General features: G+C 37.9%; 1 protein-coding gene across 1 annotated transcript in view; it reads right to left on the bottom strand.

Annotated features, from left to right (window-relative positions):
- The window catches only part of CNTNAP2 (contactin associated protein 2), a 1,382,613-nt gene that overhangs the window by 1,304,317 nt on the left and 57,387 nt on the right, over positions 1-20,909 (bottom strand). Inside the window, exon 3 of the mRNA XM_047837856.1 lies at positions 19,621-19,814. Coding sequence (XP_047693812.1) covers positions 19,621-19,814 — 194 coding nt within the window. The remainder of the gene's footprint in view (positions 1-19,620; positions 19,815-20,909) is intronic.

Below are 20,909 nucleotides of genomic sequence, written 5' to 3'. Positions count from 1 at the left end.
GGCTGCAGAGTCCTCACCAGTGATGCCTCACTTAAAGGGAGGCCAGAAATCAGGCTGTGTGACAAAGAAGAAAGGGATGGGGGTTTGGTGAACAGCTAATCATCCTCTCCCACACCTCTAGTTTCCTGATACTTACAAAATAAATTAAAAAAAAATCAATTGGAGTACTTTTTACTGATTAACAGAATATAATGCATGAAAGAGTAAAAAAAGGACTTTTTAAATCCAAATTTAATAAAATCAATGGGTGGAAAGTCCGCTTGATAATCGCTTATTCTAAAATAATATACACTACAATTCCATTTGCTTTTACTTAAGGTTAAAGAACCATTTTATTCAATAATATGATTTGGGGAAAGATTTTGGCTCTTGTGTCAAACCTGTTAACTTGGTATTCTTTAAAAAAATTTTTACTGTTTATTTATATTTTGAGAGAGATGCAGAGACAGTGTGTGAGCAGGGGAGGGGTAGACAGAGAGCCAGAGACATAGTCCGAAGCGGGGTTCAGGCTCTGAGCTGTCAGCACAAAGCCCGACACAGGGCTGGAACTCAGGAGTGATCATGACTTGAGCAGAAGTCAGACGTTCAACCGACTAAGCCACCCAGGCACCCCTAACTTGGTTACTCTTCAAAAAGTTCTACATTATAGGGGCACCTGGGTGGCTCAGTGGATTGAGTCAGACTCTTGGTTTCAGTTTGTCTCAGGTCATGATCTCGCTGGTTTGTGAGTTGGAGCTCTAGGCTGACAGTGTGGAGCCTGCTTGGGATTCCCTGTCTCCCTCTCTCTCTGCCCCTCCCCTGCTCTCTCTCTTTCTCTCAAAAACAAATACACATTTTTTTAATTTAGAAATTATAGTTAAGGTCAATAAGAAACAAGACTGCATTAATATTTGAGTGGTCATAAAAATATCAAACAGATCTTATGGGGTTTGGGGTTTTTTTGTTTGTTTTTTGTTTTTTCTTGTTACATGACTGGTTTTTTATTACAGAACTCAAGTTTAGTATGCATTTAGTAGGGTTAGGGTTAATCAAGCAACTATGGGTTAGGGTTAGGATGGGAATTGAAACTGAGTTCAGAACCAGGGTAGGCATCAGGGTCAGAGGTTAGGGTTAGGTGTTAATTTTAAATTTTTTAAAAATTTTTAATTGATCTCTCTCAGCATCTACAGGTGTTATTGTGTAATGCTGCATTTGTCTTATTCTGTCAACAAATTTATTCAAATCCCATTAATCAGGGGACAGATCGCCTTCTTGGTGCCAATATCCCACTTTAGAGATGCCCTTTTATTTTTTATTTTTTATTTTATTTTTTTTCAACGTTTATTTATTTCTGGGACAGAGAGAGACAGATCATGAACGGGGGAGGGGCAGAGAGAGAGGGAGACACAGAATCAGAAACAGGCTCCAGGCTCCGAGCCATCAGCCCAGAGCCCGACGCGGGGCTTGAACTCCCGGACCGCGAGATCGTGACCTGGCTGAAGTCCGGACGCTTAACCGACTGCGCCACCCAGGCGCCCCTAGAGATGCCCTTTTAAACAAACTTTGACTCTGACTAGGTTTTCTGTAAGATTTGCCTTATTCTTTGTTGAGGAAATTGAAATACATTTTCCTAATCTCTGCTGAAGGAAACCTGAAAACCTAATGTAATTTTCTTTGAATCGCCTCAAACTTTTACCTTTATGCTCAATCTCAATTGCTTTTAATATCCTTCCATTCATAAGATCTGAATCCACATACTGTGTCAGCACTTTGGACTTTCTTCTGAAGGTTTGGGAATTGTCTGATATGTAAATGGAAAACCTATGAAGCTTTAAAGAGTCCGTCCCCAGAGCTGTGTATTCACATTATCACATTATCATTTTTTTCAGTGTTGGATCCTCCCTGGTATTCTAAATGTATTGAGGTTGGAAAAAAAGGCATTTATGCTGACATGTACAATGTTACATGAAATAAATAATGTACAACAAATTCTATCTAAAGGAGAGGATATTAGATAATAAGTTTAAATTATCATAATAGAAATGTCAAAAACTGAAATTATGTTATTAATAAATATGACTACCTTTTAGCAGATGTTATCATTAAATAGGAGGTGGTTTACCATTCTAAAAAACAGTTCACCTTAGAGGGAATGAAAGAATCTCAGAGTTGGTAGGGAAACTAGAAAATATTTGGTGCAAGCCTCTGCAACTAATATAAATCTTTCGCACCGAGGCACGCTCTTTCTGGTATCTGAACAGAACAAATGAATGCAGAGATGTGTAAATCATATTTGCCTGAAAACCCTCTCCAAGAAACACTAAGTGCTCCTCTGTCAAGAGAAACCCTTCATTTCCTCCTTGGACTTGATTTGCTAATGTAGACCTTGGTGAATTTTCCAGAACCAGATCTAATTGTGATTTATTTTCTTCAGCCCAGGCCCTCGGTGCCTCTTCCTACAGATGTTTTCGAATATCGAATTGTTCTGAGCTAATTTCATATCTGTCTTATTTCTTTCCACTTTCAAATTTACTCTGACAAGCGTGACTTGTTGGTATCTTTGAGCTCCTCATGCCTGCGGGCATATTCACAGTCCATGACTTTCAGGAAACTGCTATCACCCCCTTCCACTCTACAAATCCGCTTGAACAAACATGCTTCTATAGTGTAAATGTTCCAAATAAACACGCTGATTTTAGTTTTTGAAGCATCTTTGCGCATATGATACAGAAGTATGCATAAAGGGAGCAGTAAGGGACCACTGTTACCATTTCATCAGGACCAATCTGTATGTTGACACTGTATGTGTGTGTGTGTGTGTGTGTGTGTGTGTGTGTTTCTTGTAACCCACTTTGTCCTGTCAATGTAGGTCCCTACCCCACTTGGCTGTTCACACGGCACCACAGTTACTACTCCTATAGTCCTTTCTTTCCCCCTATTTTATCACATCAGATCTCTAACTTCCTTAATTCATCAGCTATCAGCCAGGTAATGGGAAAGATCCAATTAAACATGCTGGTGTAGATTTCAATGACTGCTTTCGGAGTGATATGTTTTTTTGTTTTGTTTTGTTTTTTGTTTTTTTTTTTTTATTTTTTTTTTCAACGTTTATTTATTTTTGGGACAGAGGGAGACAGAGCTTGACCGGGGGAGGGGCAGAGAGAGAGGGAGACACAGAATCGGAAACAGGCTCCAGGCTCTGAGCCATCAGCCCAGAGCCCGACGCGGGGCTCGAACTCCGGGACCGCGAGATCGTGACCTGGCTGAAGTCGGACGCTTAACCGACTGCGCCACCCAGGCGCCCCCAGAGTGATATGTTTTGTGTTTTCATGAGGCATCTGGTTTTAAAAGAAAACCTTGTTAAAATAACAATGAAATTAATGTGTTTCCAATACTGGATTTTCAGGAAAATTAAAAAAAAAAAAGAACTCTTCTTGTGAGACAATTTCAAGCCTACAGAGGAGTGACAAGGAGAGTTAGGGACACTGTATACCTCTTAGTCTTTATACAGATTCCCCATTTTGCTCTGTGCTATGCACTTTGTCCTTCCTTTCTTTCTCCCTCTCCTTGCACACACACACACACACACACACACACACACACACACACGGTTTTTTTCTGAACCACTTGAGAATAAGTTACATATCATGTCCATTTACTACTAAATACTTTACATTTTCTCAAAATAAGGACATAAATCAAGTGCATAGTTATCAAATTTCAAGAAATTTAACATTGACATATCTAATCAACCTTCTTTCTCCCAATTTTGTCCACTGACCCAATAATATTTTTATAGAATTTTTTTTCCCTATCCAGGATAGGATCTAGGCTGGGAACAGGTATTTCATGATGATGTCATTTTTAAATATCTCCTTTAACGTAGAATCATCCCATAGCATTTTGTTATCTTTTATCACACTGACATTGTTGAAATTTCTCTTACCCTCTCACCCCTCATAGATGCCCTCATGGAATGTTTCTCATTTTGAATTTGATTTATGTTTCCTCTGATATACTGAATACATTTATACATGTTTAGTGGAATACCACCTGCGCTATGTAGGGTCTTTAGCCCATCACATCTGTAGGCAGACACTGTCTACCTGCCCCTCACTGATCATCTTTATTTTGATCATTCAGTCGAAATGCTATATAATTTCCCTTGAATAATCATTTTTTTCCTCTTCCAACTGGTAAGTAATTCTTAGGAGACACTTTATGTCCATACAAATATGGTAGTCTTCCTTAAAATATTTCCCATGCCCTACGATAATAGGTAGGCGACAGGAAATATTTTAATGGCCACTGCAACCACATGCCAAAACTAACACTATGAGGGTTGAAAAATGATGAATTTCTGCCTCTAGCAGACCTTCCCCCGTTACTACCGGGAAGTTGTCTTCCTCGTGTCAGCAAGAGCCTTCGCTCTCATTTTATTTTCCTGTCTGTGTAGTACCTATGCCTTGATCTGTTATCTGTAATCTCTATGACTTTAAGGATACATATTTTCCTAAAGGTTTTTAATTCATTACTGTCTTTGATCATTTTTATGCTCAAATTGTCTAGATTTGGCCAATAGATATTTTCTTTTCGACCTGGTTCTTATGCGCTTTTTGTCATTAACCATCATTTTCCCTTTAATTTTGACATAAAAAGATGTTTCAAGACTCAGATCGAATCTTACTTGACCAAAACCTGATACAGTTTCTCCAATCAGATCTGATTCCTTTTAGAGGATAAGGGTATAAGTAACTAAGGTCTGTACTAGGTATGTTTGTTGCTACTGGAATGTCTTTTTCTCCAGACCCATTGAACAGTCTAAGCTGAGACTATATATATATATATATATATATATATATATATATATGCATATATATATATATATGGGTATACTGAGACTATATATATATACGTATATATACATATACATATATATGGGTATATATATATATATATATATATGGGTATACTGAGACTATATATATATATATACATATATATATACCTATATATATATATATATATGGGTATACTGTATACATAGTATGTATATGGACTATTCACGTATACACACATACTTTTAAAGGGCTTCCTTCTTGTTTCCCTCTAGTCCCCATTTATTTATTCCTTTCTTCATGGTGAGAACCATGGTGAGAACCATGTATTTACTCATTTTTAAATCTGGAATATATTGAAACATTTAAACATTTCCAGAATCGCTTCAACCGTATATACATGTTTTCTCATTTCTTACTGCTTGCACACAAGTCAGCACATAGCAGGTGCTCTTTGGGTTCTTTGTTTGCCCTTAACAATATTCCCGGGAGACCTACCCCATAGCAACTCCTAGAAATATTTCTGTTTTCTTTATGGCTGGAATGTATCCATTTTGCATAGGTGGCCTAGTTTATTCAACCAACCTCCTGTATTTGGCCATATAGTTTGGAAACTTTCTTTGTGACCATTAATAGCTGTCATACATCGATCGCTATGAGAAGTATAATAGTGAACTAAATTTAGTAACATAGACATTCACCTTGCAAGTGAACAGACAACAAACTAGAAGCAGCTATAGATTGGCTTAACTGTGGTCCCTATGAACACTAGCTGGCCACAGTGATGTCTGTTTTATATGTGCTCATCTCTGTGCAAGCCAGGAGCCAGACATGATGCTTCTTTAGAAATACTCTTTAGAAAAACTTTCTTCATTAGCAAGTAATAGATGGAACAATATCAGTTATCCATGTGTTAAGTGTGAAAAGAGCCCCACGGACTCACATAAGGTCAAATAATTCTCTCACATGTTGCAAGTAGGCTTTCAAGGCCCTTTGCCAACTCCCCTGGTTATTTGTTGGCTTTGGTCTGGCCCACTGGTTTTCCCCTGCAATTATTTTTGGTACTAGAGAGCAATTCTGGTAATAGCTCCTAGTTTCCTTCAGTTCCTATTCCCTCCAAGCCAGACCTTGATTTCATGTCTGATCATACTGCCTTCTAAAACTTACTATTGAATTTTCATGTACATAGAGAAAAGTGCATATATATACTCAGCTTGATGAATTTCCATAAGGGTAACAAGCACCGAGTCAAGAAACAATTATGAACCACCCCCCCCCCCCCACCAAGCCTTCCTTTGTAGAGAACTTGCAGCCACCACCTGCCTACAAAGGGACCTACTACCCAGATTTCTTACAGCACAGGTTTCCCTGTTTTTGCCTTTTGCACAAATGGAAACAGAGAATATATAATGTGTTCTTTTGTGTTATGCACCTCCCTGTTGCAGACTTCACCAACTATACTGCTACCCCGACACACTCAGCCTTTATGAGATCAGAGACCTCTCTATACCGATGCCAGATTGTCTCCACCGACCAGGGCCCAGCTCACCTTCACGTCTGCAACATATATGTGGATTTGGCATTAGCCTCTTAACATTTAACTCCACATCCCCAAGCTGCACCCAGGTCTGAAGGGAGAATAAGTATTTCCGGTCTCCCTCTTACCCCCTTGCTGTTGCAACCTTTGCTATATTATCTCCCTTGTGGAAATCTTGAGGGTCCCCACAAATGCCATTTTTGACACTTGAACTTCTCCTTTCAATAGGTGTAGGTATGTGCAACATTTGTCAGTATCCATTAGAGACATTTAAAAGATAAACATTTTTAATGAAATGTACACCTAATTATATACTATTATTCAAAAGTTCACTGAATCTCATAACTCACTCTGTCAACAAATATTTACTAAGTGCATCCAATGTGCAAAGTACTGTCCTAGCTGGTGAGACCCAGAATTTAACAAGACAAATAAACCTCTCGGAGAATGTACATATGATCACCCACCATTCTATCTTCTCAAATGTGATATAATGGAAAGAGTTAAGACTACGGGGGGGCACAGGAATCGAGGACCAAACTCGGTCCCTCACCTTTCAGGATCTTGTCAGAGAATTTGACACAGAAGACATTCATCAGGTAAGTACTCAGGGAATGGCAGAAAGTATTAGCAGTAGTGTTTTATCTCAACACTTCTGCGTTTCAACTGAATCCAGTGAAAGATTCGATTCGATTAATTATCCATAGGTTTCATATAATTTAGGGGGAGATTAAGAGTTACTTTGTAGTAAGGGTGGAGGATGGGTGTGTGTGTGTAGGCAGACACGAGAGTGGGCTTGGTTTCATGATCAGTTACCTTGATTCCAAACATACAATTATCTGAGTAATAATTTCTTTGGTCTTTGACTTTAAACTTAAAAATGGGCAACATCATCACTACTGCTTATTTTAAGTAAAGCTAAAACGGAATACTCCTATGTATTACTCTTCCAGGAAAAAAAAAACAAAACAAAACCAAACAACCTGTCAAATTGTATGTATTTAACCACACACCAACCTTACTATCTAGTAAGTCATGGGACAAACGGGTGTAAATATCTGATGTTATCACAATCCCAAACTCCTTTCACAGGAACAGAAAACTTCTGTATTCTTTTTCTTTTTCAAGTTGTTATCAAACACTTGTTTGTTCCAGGCGGAATGTAAACAGCCTGAATGAATTTAGGATAAATTCAGTCTTTTTCCGTTGCTCTAGGCCATTCCACATAGCTCTATTTTCCACTTTGCATACTGTAACAAAACTAAGAAGCACCCAAACAGGACAGACACACTGCAAACAGAGTGAACAATTGCGATTGATAAGCGCATCAGATGAACAGCCCCTTTGCCCTGGGCGACTCCGCTTTCATATCTGAGATCCCGGGGAATGTGTTTCTCAACCTGCTCTGAAGAATACTGGGAAGGTAACTAATAAAAGCTGCTGTTTTCAAATAGATACTATTACAATCCAAAAGAAATTAGCAATTATATCTCAAGATTCAATTGCAGGAAGCTGTTTTGTCTTTGGGAGAGCTCTTGGTTTTTTTTCTTTTGTTTTGTTTTTTGTTTTATTTGTTTTTGTTTTTTGTTTGTTTCGTTTTTCTGATGGAAAAAAATGTCAATAATTGCTTAGAATGCACGTTTTCTAGAATCTGGTTTTGAAACATTATATACCAAGGAATTAAATGATGTCTATAATGTCAAACAGTGTTTAGTTCTGAACAAAGTGCTCTGTGAGGTTGGAAACTTGGATACTTTTTAAACGCAAACACTTTTCACGGGGTTGGGTGAAGGATTGGTTCATTCTATTTGCATGGTTTTAAAAAGCATCTTTGGCTCATTTGCTACCCCTGAGAGAAGAATTCTGAAAACGTTCCTTTCAAGTTTTGCTTGTAAACAAATGAATGCAGAGAATCATATAATTACTCAGCAACTGATCTCCTATGGTTTGACCTGGGCACATTTCTTGAATTCATGAGGACAGATGTACAACTCCTCTTAGAAACCATTGTCTTTCTTATAAGACCATTCCCTATTCTTTCTTAACCATCGACAACACTATTAATCCTTCAGTGGTAGCAAATAGGTTTTAATAGCATAGCTTTATAAGGTGCTTTCCTAAAAGTTAGGTGTTAGGGGTTGGATTGCACCCCTCTACAATCCATATGTGGGAGTCCTAACCCCAGTACCTCGGAATGTTATCTTATTTGGAAATAGGGTCATTGCCTATGTAAGTAGTTAAGATGAGGTCACACTGCGGGAGACTGGGCTCTTAATCCAGCAGGACTAGTAACCTTATAAAAAGATACGCCATCATATGCCTGTGTAGCACATTACAGTTAAAATGTGGTCAGCAAGCTTCTTGCACACCCTGAAAGGAAAGGCTTAGGTGAGCCATAGATATGAGGATCACGGTAGTGAAGGTCTATTTAGTTAGCCCAGGATTCTAATCCCAGCTCCACTGTTAATGCACCGTGCGCTCCTTGCAATGTTCTGCCTTCTCTATTCCCTAGCTCTTGCGTCTATAGGATGGGCTTAATAATAACAATATTCGACATCATCACATTTAAGTTGTTTCAAAGACTAAATGAGATAAAGGCATATCAAACACTAATGAACCCCCGACAAATGCTGGTTGGCTCTTACTACTTATTAATTGGTGCAGGTAGTTTTCTGAACAACTCTGTTAAATCACAGAACAGATTTCATAGACTTCACGACAGCTGCATATTAATATAATGATAAACCATTTAAATGGCAATTACAATAGACCCACTGTCTCATCCAAATACATCAGTGAAGCTCGTGGAAGAAACACAGATGTTTATCTCAAATAATCTTTTCATTTGGAGGCAAGATGCAATTTTTCTAGAAGTAGAAGTCTATATTTTATTCCTTCCCTACGCTCCTGAAGAGTCACTGATGGTAACTGAGTGAACCGTTCAGACAGCCTATCAGCATGACATCTTTTTTGCCAGAACGATAACACAGCCTATAATTAAGCTAGTTTATTCAAGCAATCCAAATTTATTTGCCAAGACACTTTAACATTCTATTAGTTCTTTCTCAAAGTCAACACTGACTAAATTAGTTACTTGGCAAAATTGTACATACAAGTGAGAAACAGTACAGATACCTTCACGGTCACCAAGGGCGCACATATGCCAAGAGCAGCCCAAGACAACCAGGCTTTACTTACAGCCATTGTCCTCATAATTAGCTTTTAGTATTCCTGACAATAGAGCTAACAGCTACTCACTTCAGGTCCTCAAGCCCCTTTTAATATATTGTTCTAGAAAATCTATCTATCTATCTATCTATCTATCTATCTATTTAGAGCATGAGGAGGGGAGAGGGGACAGAGGGACAGTGAGAATCTTAAGCAGGCTGCACGCTCAGCACAGAGCCAGACACAGGGCTCGATCCCACGACCCCAGGATCATAACTTGAGCTGCAATACTGAGCCACCCAGGCGCCCCTACAATGACCCTATTTCTAGGTAAAGCTGTATTCATTATGAGTTACTGGGAGTTAGGATTTCCACACACATATATAATGTTTTGCCTTTTCTTTCTTTTTTTTCAATTGAAATACAATTGACACACAGCATTATATTAGTTTTAGGTGTGCAATATACATTTGTATATATTGCAAAATGATCACCACAATCAAGTTCATTTATTTATTTTGAGAGAGAGAGAGAGAGAGAGGGAGAGAGAGAGAGAGAGAGAGACAGCATGTGTGCATGCAAGTCAGGGAGCAGCAGAGAGAGAGAGAGGGAGAGAGAGAATCCCAAGCAGGCTCCGTGTTGTCAGTGCAGAGCCCCTCATGGGACTCGATCCCATGACCCTGAGATCATGACCTGAGCCAAAATCAACAGTCACATGCTCAACCAACTGAACCACTCAGGCATCCCAAATATTCTATAATTATTAATGATAATAGTAATAACAGTGCTGATAAACAATTAGGAGGGGGTGAAATGAGAAGACAAGAAGATGAGCCTATAATTATGGTGCATGTTCCAAGCAATTTGATTAATTTACCTAATTCTCTTAAAAACCCATAAGAGAGATACTATTTTTTTTTAATTTTTTTTTTCAACGTTTATTTATTTTTGGGACAGAGAGAGACAGAGCATGAACGGGGGAGGGGCAGAGAGAGAGGGAGACACAGAATTGGAAACAGGCTCCAGGCTCTGAGCCATCAGCCCAGAGCCCGACGCGGGGCTTGAACTCCCGGACCGCGAGATCGTGACCTGGCTGAAGTCGGACGCTTAACCGACTGCGCCACCCAGGCGCCCCGAGAGATACTATTTTATCCGTTTTACAACTAAGGCAACTAAGTAAGGCCCATAAAAGGTTCATTAACATAGTTAAACATTCACTGTTACTAAGTGTTGGAGTAGGGTTTTGATATTTAAAGTCCAGCTCCAGATCTCATGCTTTCTTGTCCTCTAAATACTTCTTTTATTTAAAAAATTTTTAATATTTTTATTTATTTTTGAGAGAGAGACAGAATGAGTGGGAGAGGGGCAAAGAGAGAGGGAGGCACAGAATCTGAAGCAGGATCCAGGCTCTGAGCTGTCAGCACAGAGCCCAGTGCGGGGCTTGAACTCACAAGCCATGAGATCATGACCTGAGACGAGGTCAGAGGCTCAACAGACAGAGCCACCCAGGTGCCCCTTGTTGCGTATGCAATCAAATTGCTTTCATGTAGTCAAAATAAGCAAACGGTCACTATAATAATGATGCTTCTTGATAAACTGAAAATAAGTACACGTCTCCCTATTGAGTACTGGGGTCATTGTAACTGGATGTGTAGCTCAAATTTAAGTAACATCATGCCTCTTAGCTTCAGCCCATTTATCTTCAAAATGAGGTACTTCAATTCAACTGTACACTCTTAAGCATCTATTATGTGCTTGGCAGTGAACTCTGCATTATGAGTAGTACAGAGATGCACCCTAGTCGACACCAACATTCTTTCAAAGTTGGGTATTTACATATCCAAATTTACATGATTGATTTAAAGGATATGATTTTAGAATTTTACAGAAAAGTCAGATTTTTGTTTGTTTGTAAGTTGGAAAAGATGTAATTATTTATAGTGTCTTACGATCCATCCCTACCTATCTCAGAAGATTCATCTGCTGGAAATGACCTTTTGCTTCTCTTCTCTACATCACCAGCTCCTTACCTACTTAGCCAAAAATATTTAGGAACTCAAGAAGTCTTTGTTGACCATGACCCTCAACCACTATGAATGAGGCATATGTGTGTATGTGTGTTCCCAGAACAACCTGTGCAAGTCTCTCTCCATTAAAACACATATAACCATAAAATATAATCATAAACTTATATGTTTAGCATTGCCTCTAGATTTTTTGCCCCTAGAAGGAACTGACTGTGGTTTATCTCCAACCCTTAGTAAACAGTAGGTGCTCAGTAAGTGCCTTTTCATCAAAGCTTATGCTCTTTTTCTGCAGTTTGCACTGCAAATTCTAATTCTAATTCTGCCTTGTGCTTTGGAGACATAGGGTCCAATTCTAGTTCTTCTTCCTGGCAAGAGCTGCTCAAATATGGAAAACAACACACTCTCTCTTTAACATGCATATGAATCACCTGTGGATATTGCCAAACTGTATATTCTGGTTTTAAAAGGTATGGGCTGGGTCCCTGGATTCTGAATATCTAACGAGCTCTCAGGTGATGCTGTTGTTGCTGATTCAAGACATTCAGATAGCGCCTCGCTCGTCTGGCTTTCCATTTTCATGGCTAACCAGCATAACCTGTCTTAGCTAATTCTTACAAAGCCTGTTTGGCGGTCTGCGTATCTTACTCTTTTGAGTTAGCCTAAGAAGGTACGCAGGAGGACTGTAGGCAAAAATGGCTTATTTTCCTTGATTTCCAAAGTCAATAAAAGTGAATTTATTAAGCTAGGTCTGATGGAAACATCGCGGTCATATTTTCACCGAAGTTTAATAGAAAACAGATCTGAAAGAACTGCCCAGACACAATTTGTACTGCGGTGCCTCAGACTCCATGGGACGATCATGATTCAAGTGACGTAAATGAAATTAGCGTTCTCAATTATACTTAAAAATGAGTTATTAGTCATTTCAAGCAGAGAAGCACAGATGTATTACAATATACATGCCAACATGTTAATACGGAAAAGCTGTTACAAAGTGAAAGTAACAGGCTATTTTGAATTTCCAAGGACAGATCCAATCCAATATGACAGCAATGCACCTGGAAGTCACAAATTTATGTAACGTGATTATAATGGCGTGCTTAATATGCGCCACGTATTTTCCTAAACTCTTCACATGGATTATTAACTTAATACCTATAATCTCTGTTGAGGTAAAGGAAGTAAGGGGTGTTATTAGCTACATTTTACAGGTGAAGAGATTTAAGCCCAGAAAGGTTAAGAAATCTCCTTAAGCCACACAGATCTCTGTGAAAGGTGGTCCGGTGCCACAGTGCACCAGTGAGCTGCTATTTCCACGGCCTCTCACGGACTTGTGGCCACCAAACAGCACATTTTGTCATTGCCCTACATTCTCCCATGGAGACATACGGCTACTCTCCTAACTTCCACCAAGCTCCAACTTGAGTGGGGTAGACACGCTCATCTGAAATGATATTATTCATTATTATTCTTCAGAATATTTGCAGGTACCTATCTATCAACGCTTTATATAAATTTGCATTCACCTGGACTCATTCAATCCCTTGTCACCTAAAGCCAACCTTAGTCTCACAAGACAAATATCAGCGTCTCCATTATTCGAGCCCAGAGCAAAATAAAGCACCTGTTAATATCATTTTGCTTAATGAGACCACTTTCTCTTTCAGCATGCTCTTCAAGCAATCAAATATACTTAAAAAATTTAGAATAATGATTACATATACCTCGTTTTAACTCATCAGTGAGAAATGCACTACACTGTGGAGAATAATATACTGTTACTTCATTGCCTGTAAGAAGCCATATCATATAAGATGATATCATCTTCCTTTACCTACCAGTGTATGTCACTATTATTAATACCACCTTATTTTATCTTCCAGATTTTTGGCAAAAATTAAACACATAACCACATTGGCTAGAATGGTTCTTCCACATGTGTCTATGTGTACAATATTGAATGACTCAAAAAGTGATGCAAGACAAAATCCTATGACCCCTTAAAATGAGAATCTCGCAATACAAATGTGGATTTGGAAAGGTGATCAACATTGACTACTAGAGGCATTATAGTATATGCAGAAGGATCTGGAATATCCACTCAACTTATTAAAATTCATGAGATTTTAAAAATATCTCCCAGCCTAAGAGGGGTGTAAACAGAAAAAATGTATTTCACAGAAATAAGAAGCTTATTCTAAATTCACCCTGGAAATTATTTTTTTTTCTATACAAGTCCTAAAGATGCTTATCCCCTTTATATCAAGGGCCATTTTAGAAAGGGTTTAATGCAGATTATTCTGCTATGTCTTATTTCTCAATAAGTTACCCATAAACTTGTTCTGAATATGCCTGCCTAGTCCTTTCCCCAAATAATGGATTGCAACCACAATGCACGTGCATACATAAACAAGTAAGTTCACAGCTATTGTTGAAACATATTGCATTAGTGTCCTAAGTGAAGAAGGGATGTTATCATCTGATGGAAGTTACAAGAGCAAGCGAGAGGGATGGTTATCTTCCTCTGTAGTTCCAAAGGCAGAGAAAAATTTCTAGAGTTGCTCAAAAGAGTCTAAGAATACTATTGAACTGCGAAGTAGTTGTGCTTTACATTTATAACTGGAACAGATTTGGAAGTGATTTGGAAAATCAACGCAACCACTATACAAATGGTTGAAAAGAGAGGACAGAATAATCCATTCATTTTTACACAATATCCCCTTACATGGCTCATTGGACACATGACCATCATTATGGTAACAAATAATTCGTTCCAAGCACTTCGAAGGCACTTGGCACTGAGCTAGGCCTACCAGACATGCTCTACAAGCCCAGCCGGAACCACACTGTCAATCGATGGCCCCACTCCATTTGTTCATTGGAAGATACACCAGAGGTGTGCTTACATCTCCCTTCTCATTTTAAGTCAGACTTCCGTCACCAAAATTTTTTCAGATATTTTAAACCACAAATAAGAGTAAACAGAGGTAGAATATATCTGGAAAGGATAGAGGGGGACTAAACTAAAATGGTCATAGCAGATACTCTCACTGAAAAGAAACACTACACTAATTTTGTAGAATGCTACGAGTTTTGTAGATGCTTCTATACAGGCACGTGATACCGTACATGTTTCTCAATCTCTATAGTTTGATAAATTTCTTTACTTACATAATCTCATGTAAACCTCCCAAGAGACATTACTCCCAAGTGACTTCTCTGAGTTTATAAACTGAATATACGAACCCAGATACTTGAATTCAGTCCTTTTGAATCCAAATCTTGGCGTTCACTTAGGGAAACCTACTAAGTGAACCTACTTACCTACAACCTACAAAGATGTTTTAGGAACTTTTATTATGTAGATATCAGTTGGTAAGATATTTGATTAAAAAGGAAGTAGAGAATACATATTCCAGCTGTTGAATTGATATTCAAAAAACAAAGAATTTAATCAATGTGCTGTTATTTGCTTTTCGTATTTTTAAATGTTTCAAATGTGTTAGAAACAATGAAGTTTTTTGTGTGAGTACGTATGTGGAAAAAAGTGTGTAAGAGATCCAGGTTTTCTAACTCACCTAGCAAATTAATATTTTATTTAATATTGCTTAGAGAATATGGGCTTATATATTCCTATATTCTTGATAAATATGTAATGATGTAATTTAAATATAGTAAACATTTCTGTTCTGTGGGATTCTCCATCTAATAAATTCAGTGGTCACTGATCTCTGGTTGAAACTTGCCTACTATCGACAAAGGGGATAAAACTCCTTTAAAAAATAACTAGGGATATAGAAGCATTTTCTCACCATTTAATACAATTTTTTAAAAAGAAAAACTACATTTAAGTTATAGGTAAACTTGTACTATGTTACTCTCCTGCAAAACAATAACGGTATGTAAAGAAGGCATTCACTATTAATACTTCAATTTCCTATTTTGGATCCAAATATCTGCATTCAAAAACCGGTAATTGAATTTCCCAAGCAAAGCTAAATGCAGCCTCCCAGCAAAAATCTGCTGGAATTCTTATTTAATGTAATGCTGAATGGACTTTTGATAAGAAATGCTCAGACAGACTATTTCCTCTCTCTCCTACAGATTATACTTAGGAAACCAGAAAACACCTCAAGAGCAGTATGCAAATTAGAGTTTGTGGAATATGCAAATGGAATGATTTTTCGGCGGGGGGGGGGGGGGGGAGGGGTAGGCGATTTTACCAATCTATACGTATTTTTCTTCTACATTAGAAAGAAAATTCTGAAGAGAAGGAAATGGCATTGTGAATAAAGTATAAAGAATTCCATTATGCCTAGGATTATCCCTGAGGAATGAGAAGGTTTGACTAGCCAAGCACATTTAGCAACTCACATCTTTGAGTATTAAATATTCAGATAAACCATTCTTCAGGAATATTTTCAAGAGCCATCATCATTTCACAATCAGATTCCACAGTTAGATTCACGACCTTAAAATCTTGTTAAGCTGTCATAATTTCTCGTCGACAGGACTTGTTTTTCACGTATTTTAACATATTATCCAATAGATTCTCCACAGGAACATTTAATAACAATATGACAAAAGAATTGGCTGTGTTGTCCATCCCCCTATAATTGCAGAAGGAATAACCATTTGACATTTGTTCAAAGTAACACTTAAGTGATTGGATTCCCATTAATGTGTCTTCTTCTCAGGTGATCAATCATTTTAGGAACGGCTGAGGAAAGCAACTTCCTAACCAGATCAGCTTAAAAAATTTTTAACTATCTGAAACTTCCCATGGTATAGGGTGTTGTCCATCAAATGGCTACCCAAATCTGTTTCAGAAATCTCTTTCATTTAAGTGCAATACACATCATGTTAAGCAGTAGTCGGACTACAATAAAATTTAATATTTAATGTTCAATAAACTTATGTCCAAAACATATTTTCGTCGAGATCTGTAATTTCTAAATGTTAATCACTCAATGCACGCTTGGCACTCAAAAATATTTCACAGCATATAGTTTCTGTCTCACACTTGTTTTGAGTTCTATAATTTCATAAGTAGCTCACTACACTTTCACGTAGAAATAGTCACTCCTCGCATACTTATTTTTAACAACAAAAATACACATATAGGACTTGAAAGGAAGAAACAAGACGAACGTCAGAATGGCAGGAAACAATACACTCCACACCATCAGAAAAGGTGGAGAGCCCTGAATGGAGATGTGGTCCACCTTCACAGTTGGTGATATTTCCATTTCATGGCCTTATCCCCTTCACCCAACACTTGGTATCTTATGTAAACCAAGAGTCCAACTCACCCTGGAAAATTCCACCTTTCTTAGCTCTTTGAACTTACGTCTCTGTATTTAGTCAGAATGAGCTATCCCTAACTGCTACGTACCTGGTAAGTAAAGTAAAGCCCAAATACCTCTGTATTTTAGCAGTCATCACTCGCACTATGATAGGAGAGGACTGGGAACTCTCAATCATGGGATGGACACTTTACAAAAACAGAAAGGTGCAAGATTGTTTGGAGTCCAGTTTGCAGCCCGCGAATAATTTCACCAACATGATAATCTGATTTCAAATTAGAGTCCACAGAGAGTTGGAAAACAATGAATGCTTTACTGGCAGAATTTGTGTTCTGAACCTTAACTGCCTACTTGCAGTTGTCTGGTTGATCTGTGGGGTCAGACTCTTTCTCTCTGCTAAACTTTGAGGAAGGTCCTTTCTAACAACCTAATATCTAATATCACAATAAAACCTAATGTCACAATAACCTTCCTCCACCCCCACCCTCCCTACAGGCCAGAAAACATCTAAAATACGGTCTTCAGTGTTGGCTATACATCACAATGACCTGGGGAACTTTAAAATCCTGACGCCTAGGTTACACCATAGACTAACTAAACCAAATCTCCAGAAGTAGGACCCACACATCCACAAATTTTAAAGTTTTCTAGTTTATTCTAGTTGAAAATTACTTCTCTGTAGATTAGGTTTGGGGCTTTGAATTACCTTAATTGTAAGAGGAAGACTTTCCATAAAGAGACATTTTCTCCACTTCTTGCTTCCTACAGCTTATCCATCTCAATATGCACATGTTTTTGTCATATCATCATGGCTTGGGAAAAGCTATTTCTAAAGAACTACTCTGGAGGACTTTTTATTATCAGAGCATTATATCTCTATTTTACACACCAGTTACGAACACTGGTTCCTGCTATAGAGATGACCACCCACCCAAACTAGGAGCTCTAAACTCTGTCTCCTCACAAAGATTACTGGAGGATTTTTAAAATGTAAGTTCTCTAAGGGGGAGGGGCATTAATCAGGTTGAAAATCCCCAGCACTCTACCTAATACTGTGAAGGACGCAATTTAAGAAGTGAACCTCCTCTTTCTCCTCCTCCTTTCTTCCTGTTTAACATTGATGGCTTTACTTGGCTTTGGTTATGGGTGCTTTTCTAAATAATTAAACTAGACTAGATCCCTCGAAATTTAGTATTTTAAAATAATTTATTCAAGCGTGCTGAACATTTGATTGGAGTCACACAACTTTCCAATTTAACTGAAATATTTTTAAAGTAAGTGGTTTAAACTATTTTTCTCTCATAATAACAGAATGAAGTAAATACAGATCTTCAATGAATATACATCTGCAATATAATATAAATATAGATCTGCAATAAAGGTCTAGACCACTAATATAATAATTGTCTATAATAAAATATGGGGCATTTCTTTTCTTGTCCTATATTACTGTTGCTACTCCTCTAAATTATATTCTCACAATTCAATATTTTACCTGAATTGGAAGATCTCTGTCTTCAAAAAAAGCTATCATTGTCATTAACCTAATTTCTATTTACACAATTGGGATTTCATTGATCTGGGTGTACCTGGAATCCACGAACTTTAAAACCTGTTTAGGTGATTCGAAAGGACAGTGCATATTAAGACTCATTGCCCTGAGCCTTGGGCAGAAATTGCAGCCAGAGGAAACTATTTTTTCAATCAACAAGACTGACTGAGTGACTGACTGACTCGATGAATGAATGGCTTCCTGATGGCTTTGGTCAGACAAACAGTGACAAGTGTATATACCTCAGAGTGAGGACCAGCAACATTTAAAAAAATTAAAACTGTTTGGGGGAGGGGATGTTGAGTGTGTTGCCTGACGTGCTCCAGAGCTACGGCTGGTCTTCCATTTGGTTTTTCTTTAAAAACAAAACAAAACAAAACAAAACCATTTTTCTATCTGATTTTTATCTTTATACATAAATGGTCAGTAACTCAGTAAATAGTGCTTCGTCCGAACAGGCCCGGATTAAAGCAAAAGACAAACTGAACTTGCTTCTGGCAGGTGGTAAAGTGCTGCAGACTCCACAGCCCCCTGCCCAGTGCCCGCCAGTTCATCCAAGCTCTGTTGGCAGTAAACCTTGTCTCATGTTGTCCTTTAATGATTTAACTAAATACCTCCAAACAGAAACAGTCTGAGGCAAGCGAGAGCGAGGGGGAGTAAGGAATGAAAACCTAAGTCAGGATTTTTTTTATTCTATATCCTTAACTCACTTTGGTATGTTGGTACAATTTGTACCATTTCTGTTCTGTACTCCAGAAAAAAATACAGTAACTTGAAATACTGTGTTTAACAAAATTCTAGTACCCTACTATCATGAAATTATTTACCTTTTTTTTTGTTTGTTTCAGGTTTAACACAGGTTTCTTGGGAGATTTTGATTTCTGTGAAATATACTAGAAACCAGGGAAGGGGGACGCATCCACTCTGCAAGATAAGGGTTTTCTACCATTTAGGAAAGGCAAGAGGTGGGGCAGGGCACACTGGGATTTTGATCCATTTCCCCACCTCCTTTTGCTTTGCTCACATTTTTTTCTCTCTCAGCAAGTACCAGAGGACACGAACACAAAGACGAGAAACAAAACTGACAAGATAAACCTTCAGCCAGGCCACCACCAAACCCTCTCCACCTCCCCAGATCGTGCCAGGACCTGGACAGGCTGAGGTCACACATCTGCCACTCAATTCTGTGTTTGCCTTTCTGACAGTGACTCACCCAGATGTTCCCATCTTGATGATAGGGTTTCCAGTTTCTCCCAGTGTCACTGTACAGCATGCGGTATTGGGTCACCCAGTCCGAGCTGCTGTATCTTCCTTGGGTTGCAATGGCACTGATCTGCTTCCGATTGCCAAAGTCAACCTGAAGCCATTGGTAATGGTCACTGTCGGATGGAGACCATCCCCCAGCACCTGAAGAAGGTTAAGGCAAGAGAGGAAAACAGATATTTAGAGCTGAAATTCTACTGTTGATAATGGATTTATCTACATCTTTTAATTGGCCTTAGCAGTGCAACATTCATAGACATATTATGGAGTGTCCTTTATAGATGCCATTGGGACTTCAACTAATATTCTTCCAGCTGGGTAACATTGATACTCTAACCTCTTTATGGTGTAATTATGTGCTCATTTTCTCCTGAGCAAATGTCTTCATCATTCCTCAATTAGATCTTATTAGTACATGTCAGAGTCTAATTGGCTGAGGGTTGATCAATTTACCATGAATTCTTCAACTAAAAATCACTAGGAAAAAAAAATGTAACAATCTATTAATTCCTCATGTGGGGCTTTATGTTTGAGTAGATTACAAATGGAACAAAAAGCAATTATGTACAACTCTAAAGTCTATTTTCCTTTAAAAATTTGGGAGCTCAAAGAATACTCATAGTTCTTAAGATGAGACCTAATCTTACATTAAGCTCTGTACTCATGAGAAATAAGGTATATAGCTACTCAGGTAATATGTTCACTAACATTTAAGAGATAAACAACCAACGCCTCTTGATAACAACATTTCTAGGAAAATCATTTCAGTTACTAAGTGAAGTAAAACTCCTTTTGGTAAAATATAATAATTGACAGATAACAAAAAGGTAAAACTATCTTTAGAAATAGAACATTAATATGGAACAACAATACTCCTAGTCTATACCACTATGGAAAATAACGATGGTTGTACATAAATACATTGCAGAAAATATGCCATAATGCTTAGTGCTAAGGAGCAAAATAATTTTTTGAGTGAATTTGGCTACCAATGGGAGCAAATGATAATGAAATATTCAATAAATCATCCAATGTACAGTATTTAGATATATATATGCATCACTTTTCAAATAAAAAAAACTTAAAAGCTGACAATAAAATAATTTATTCTATGAGGACCACGGTAAGAGAAATCATTTTGTAAATCATCACAGATATATCATTCATTTAATGATGTTTATATGGCTTATTTCTGCTTTCAGCTATGATAGAATACCCTTCCTGCCATAAAAAAATCAC

This window comes from Prionailurus viverrinus, chromosome A2 (assembly GCF_022837055.1).
Source record: "Prionailurus viverrinus isolate Anna chromosome A2, UM_Priviv_1.0, whole genome shotgun sequence".
In the NCBI taxonomy this organism is placed as follows: domain Eukaryota; kingdom Metazoa; phylum Chordata; class Mammalia; order Carnivora; family Felidae; genus Prionailurus; species Prionailurus viverrinus.
Note: the sequence above shows the minus strand (reverse complement) of the source record. Positions and strands in the feature narration are given on the sequence as shown.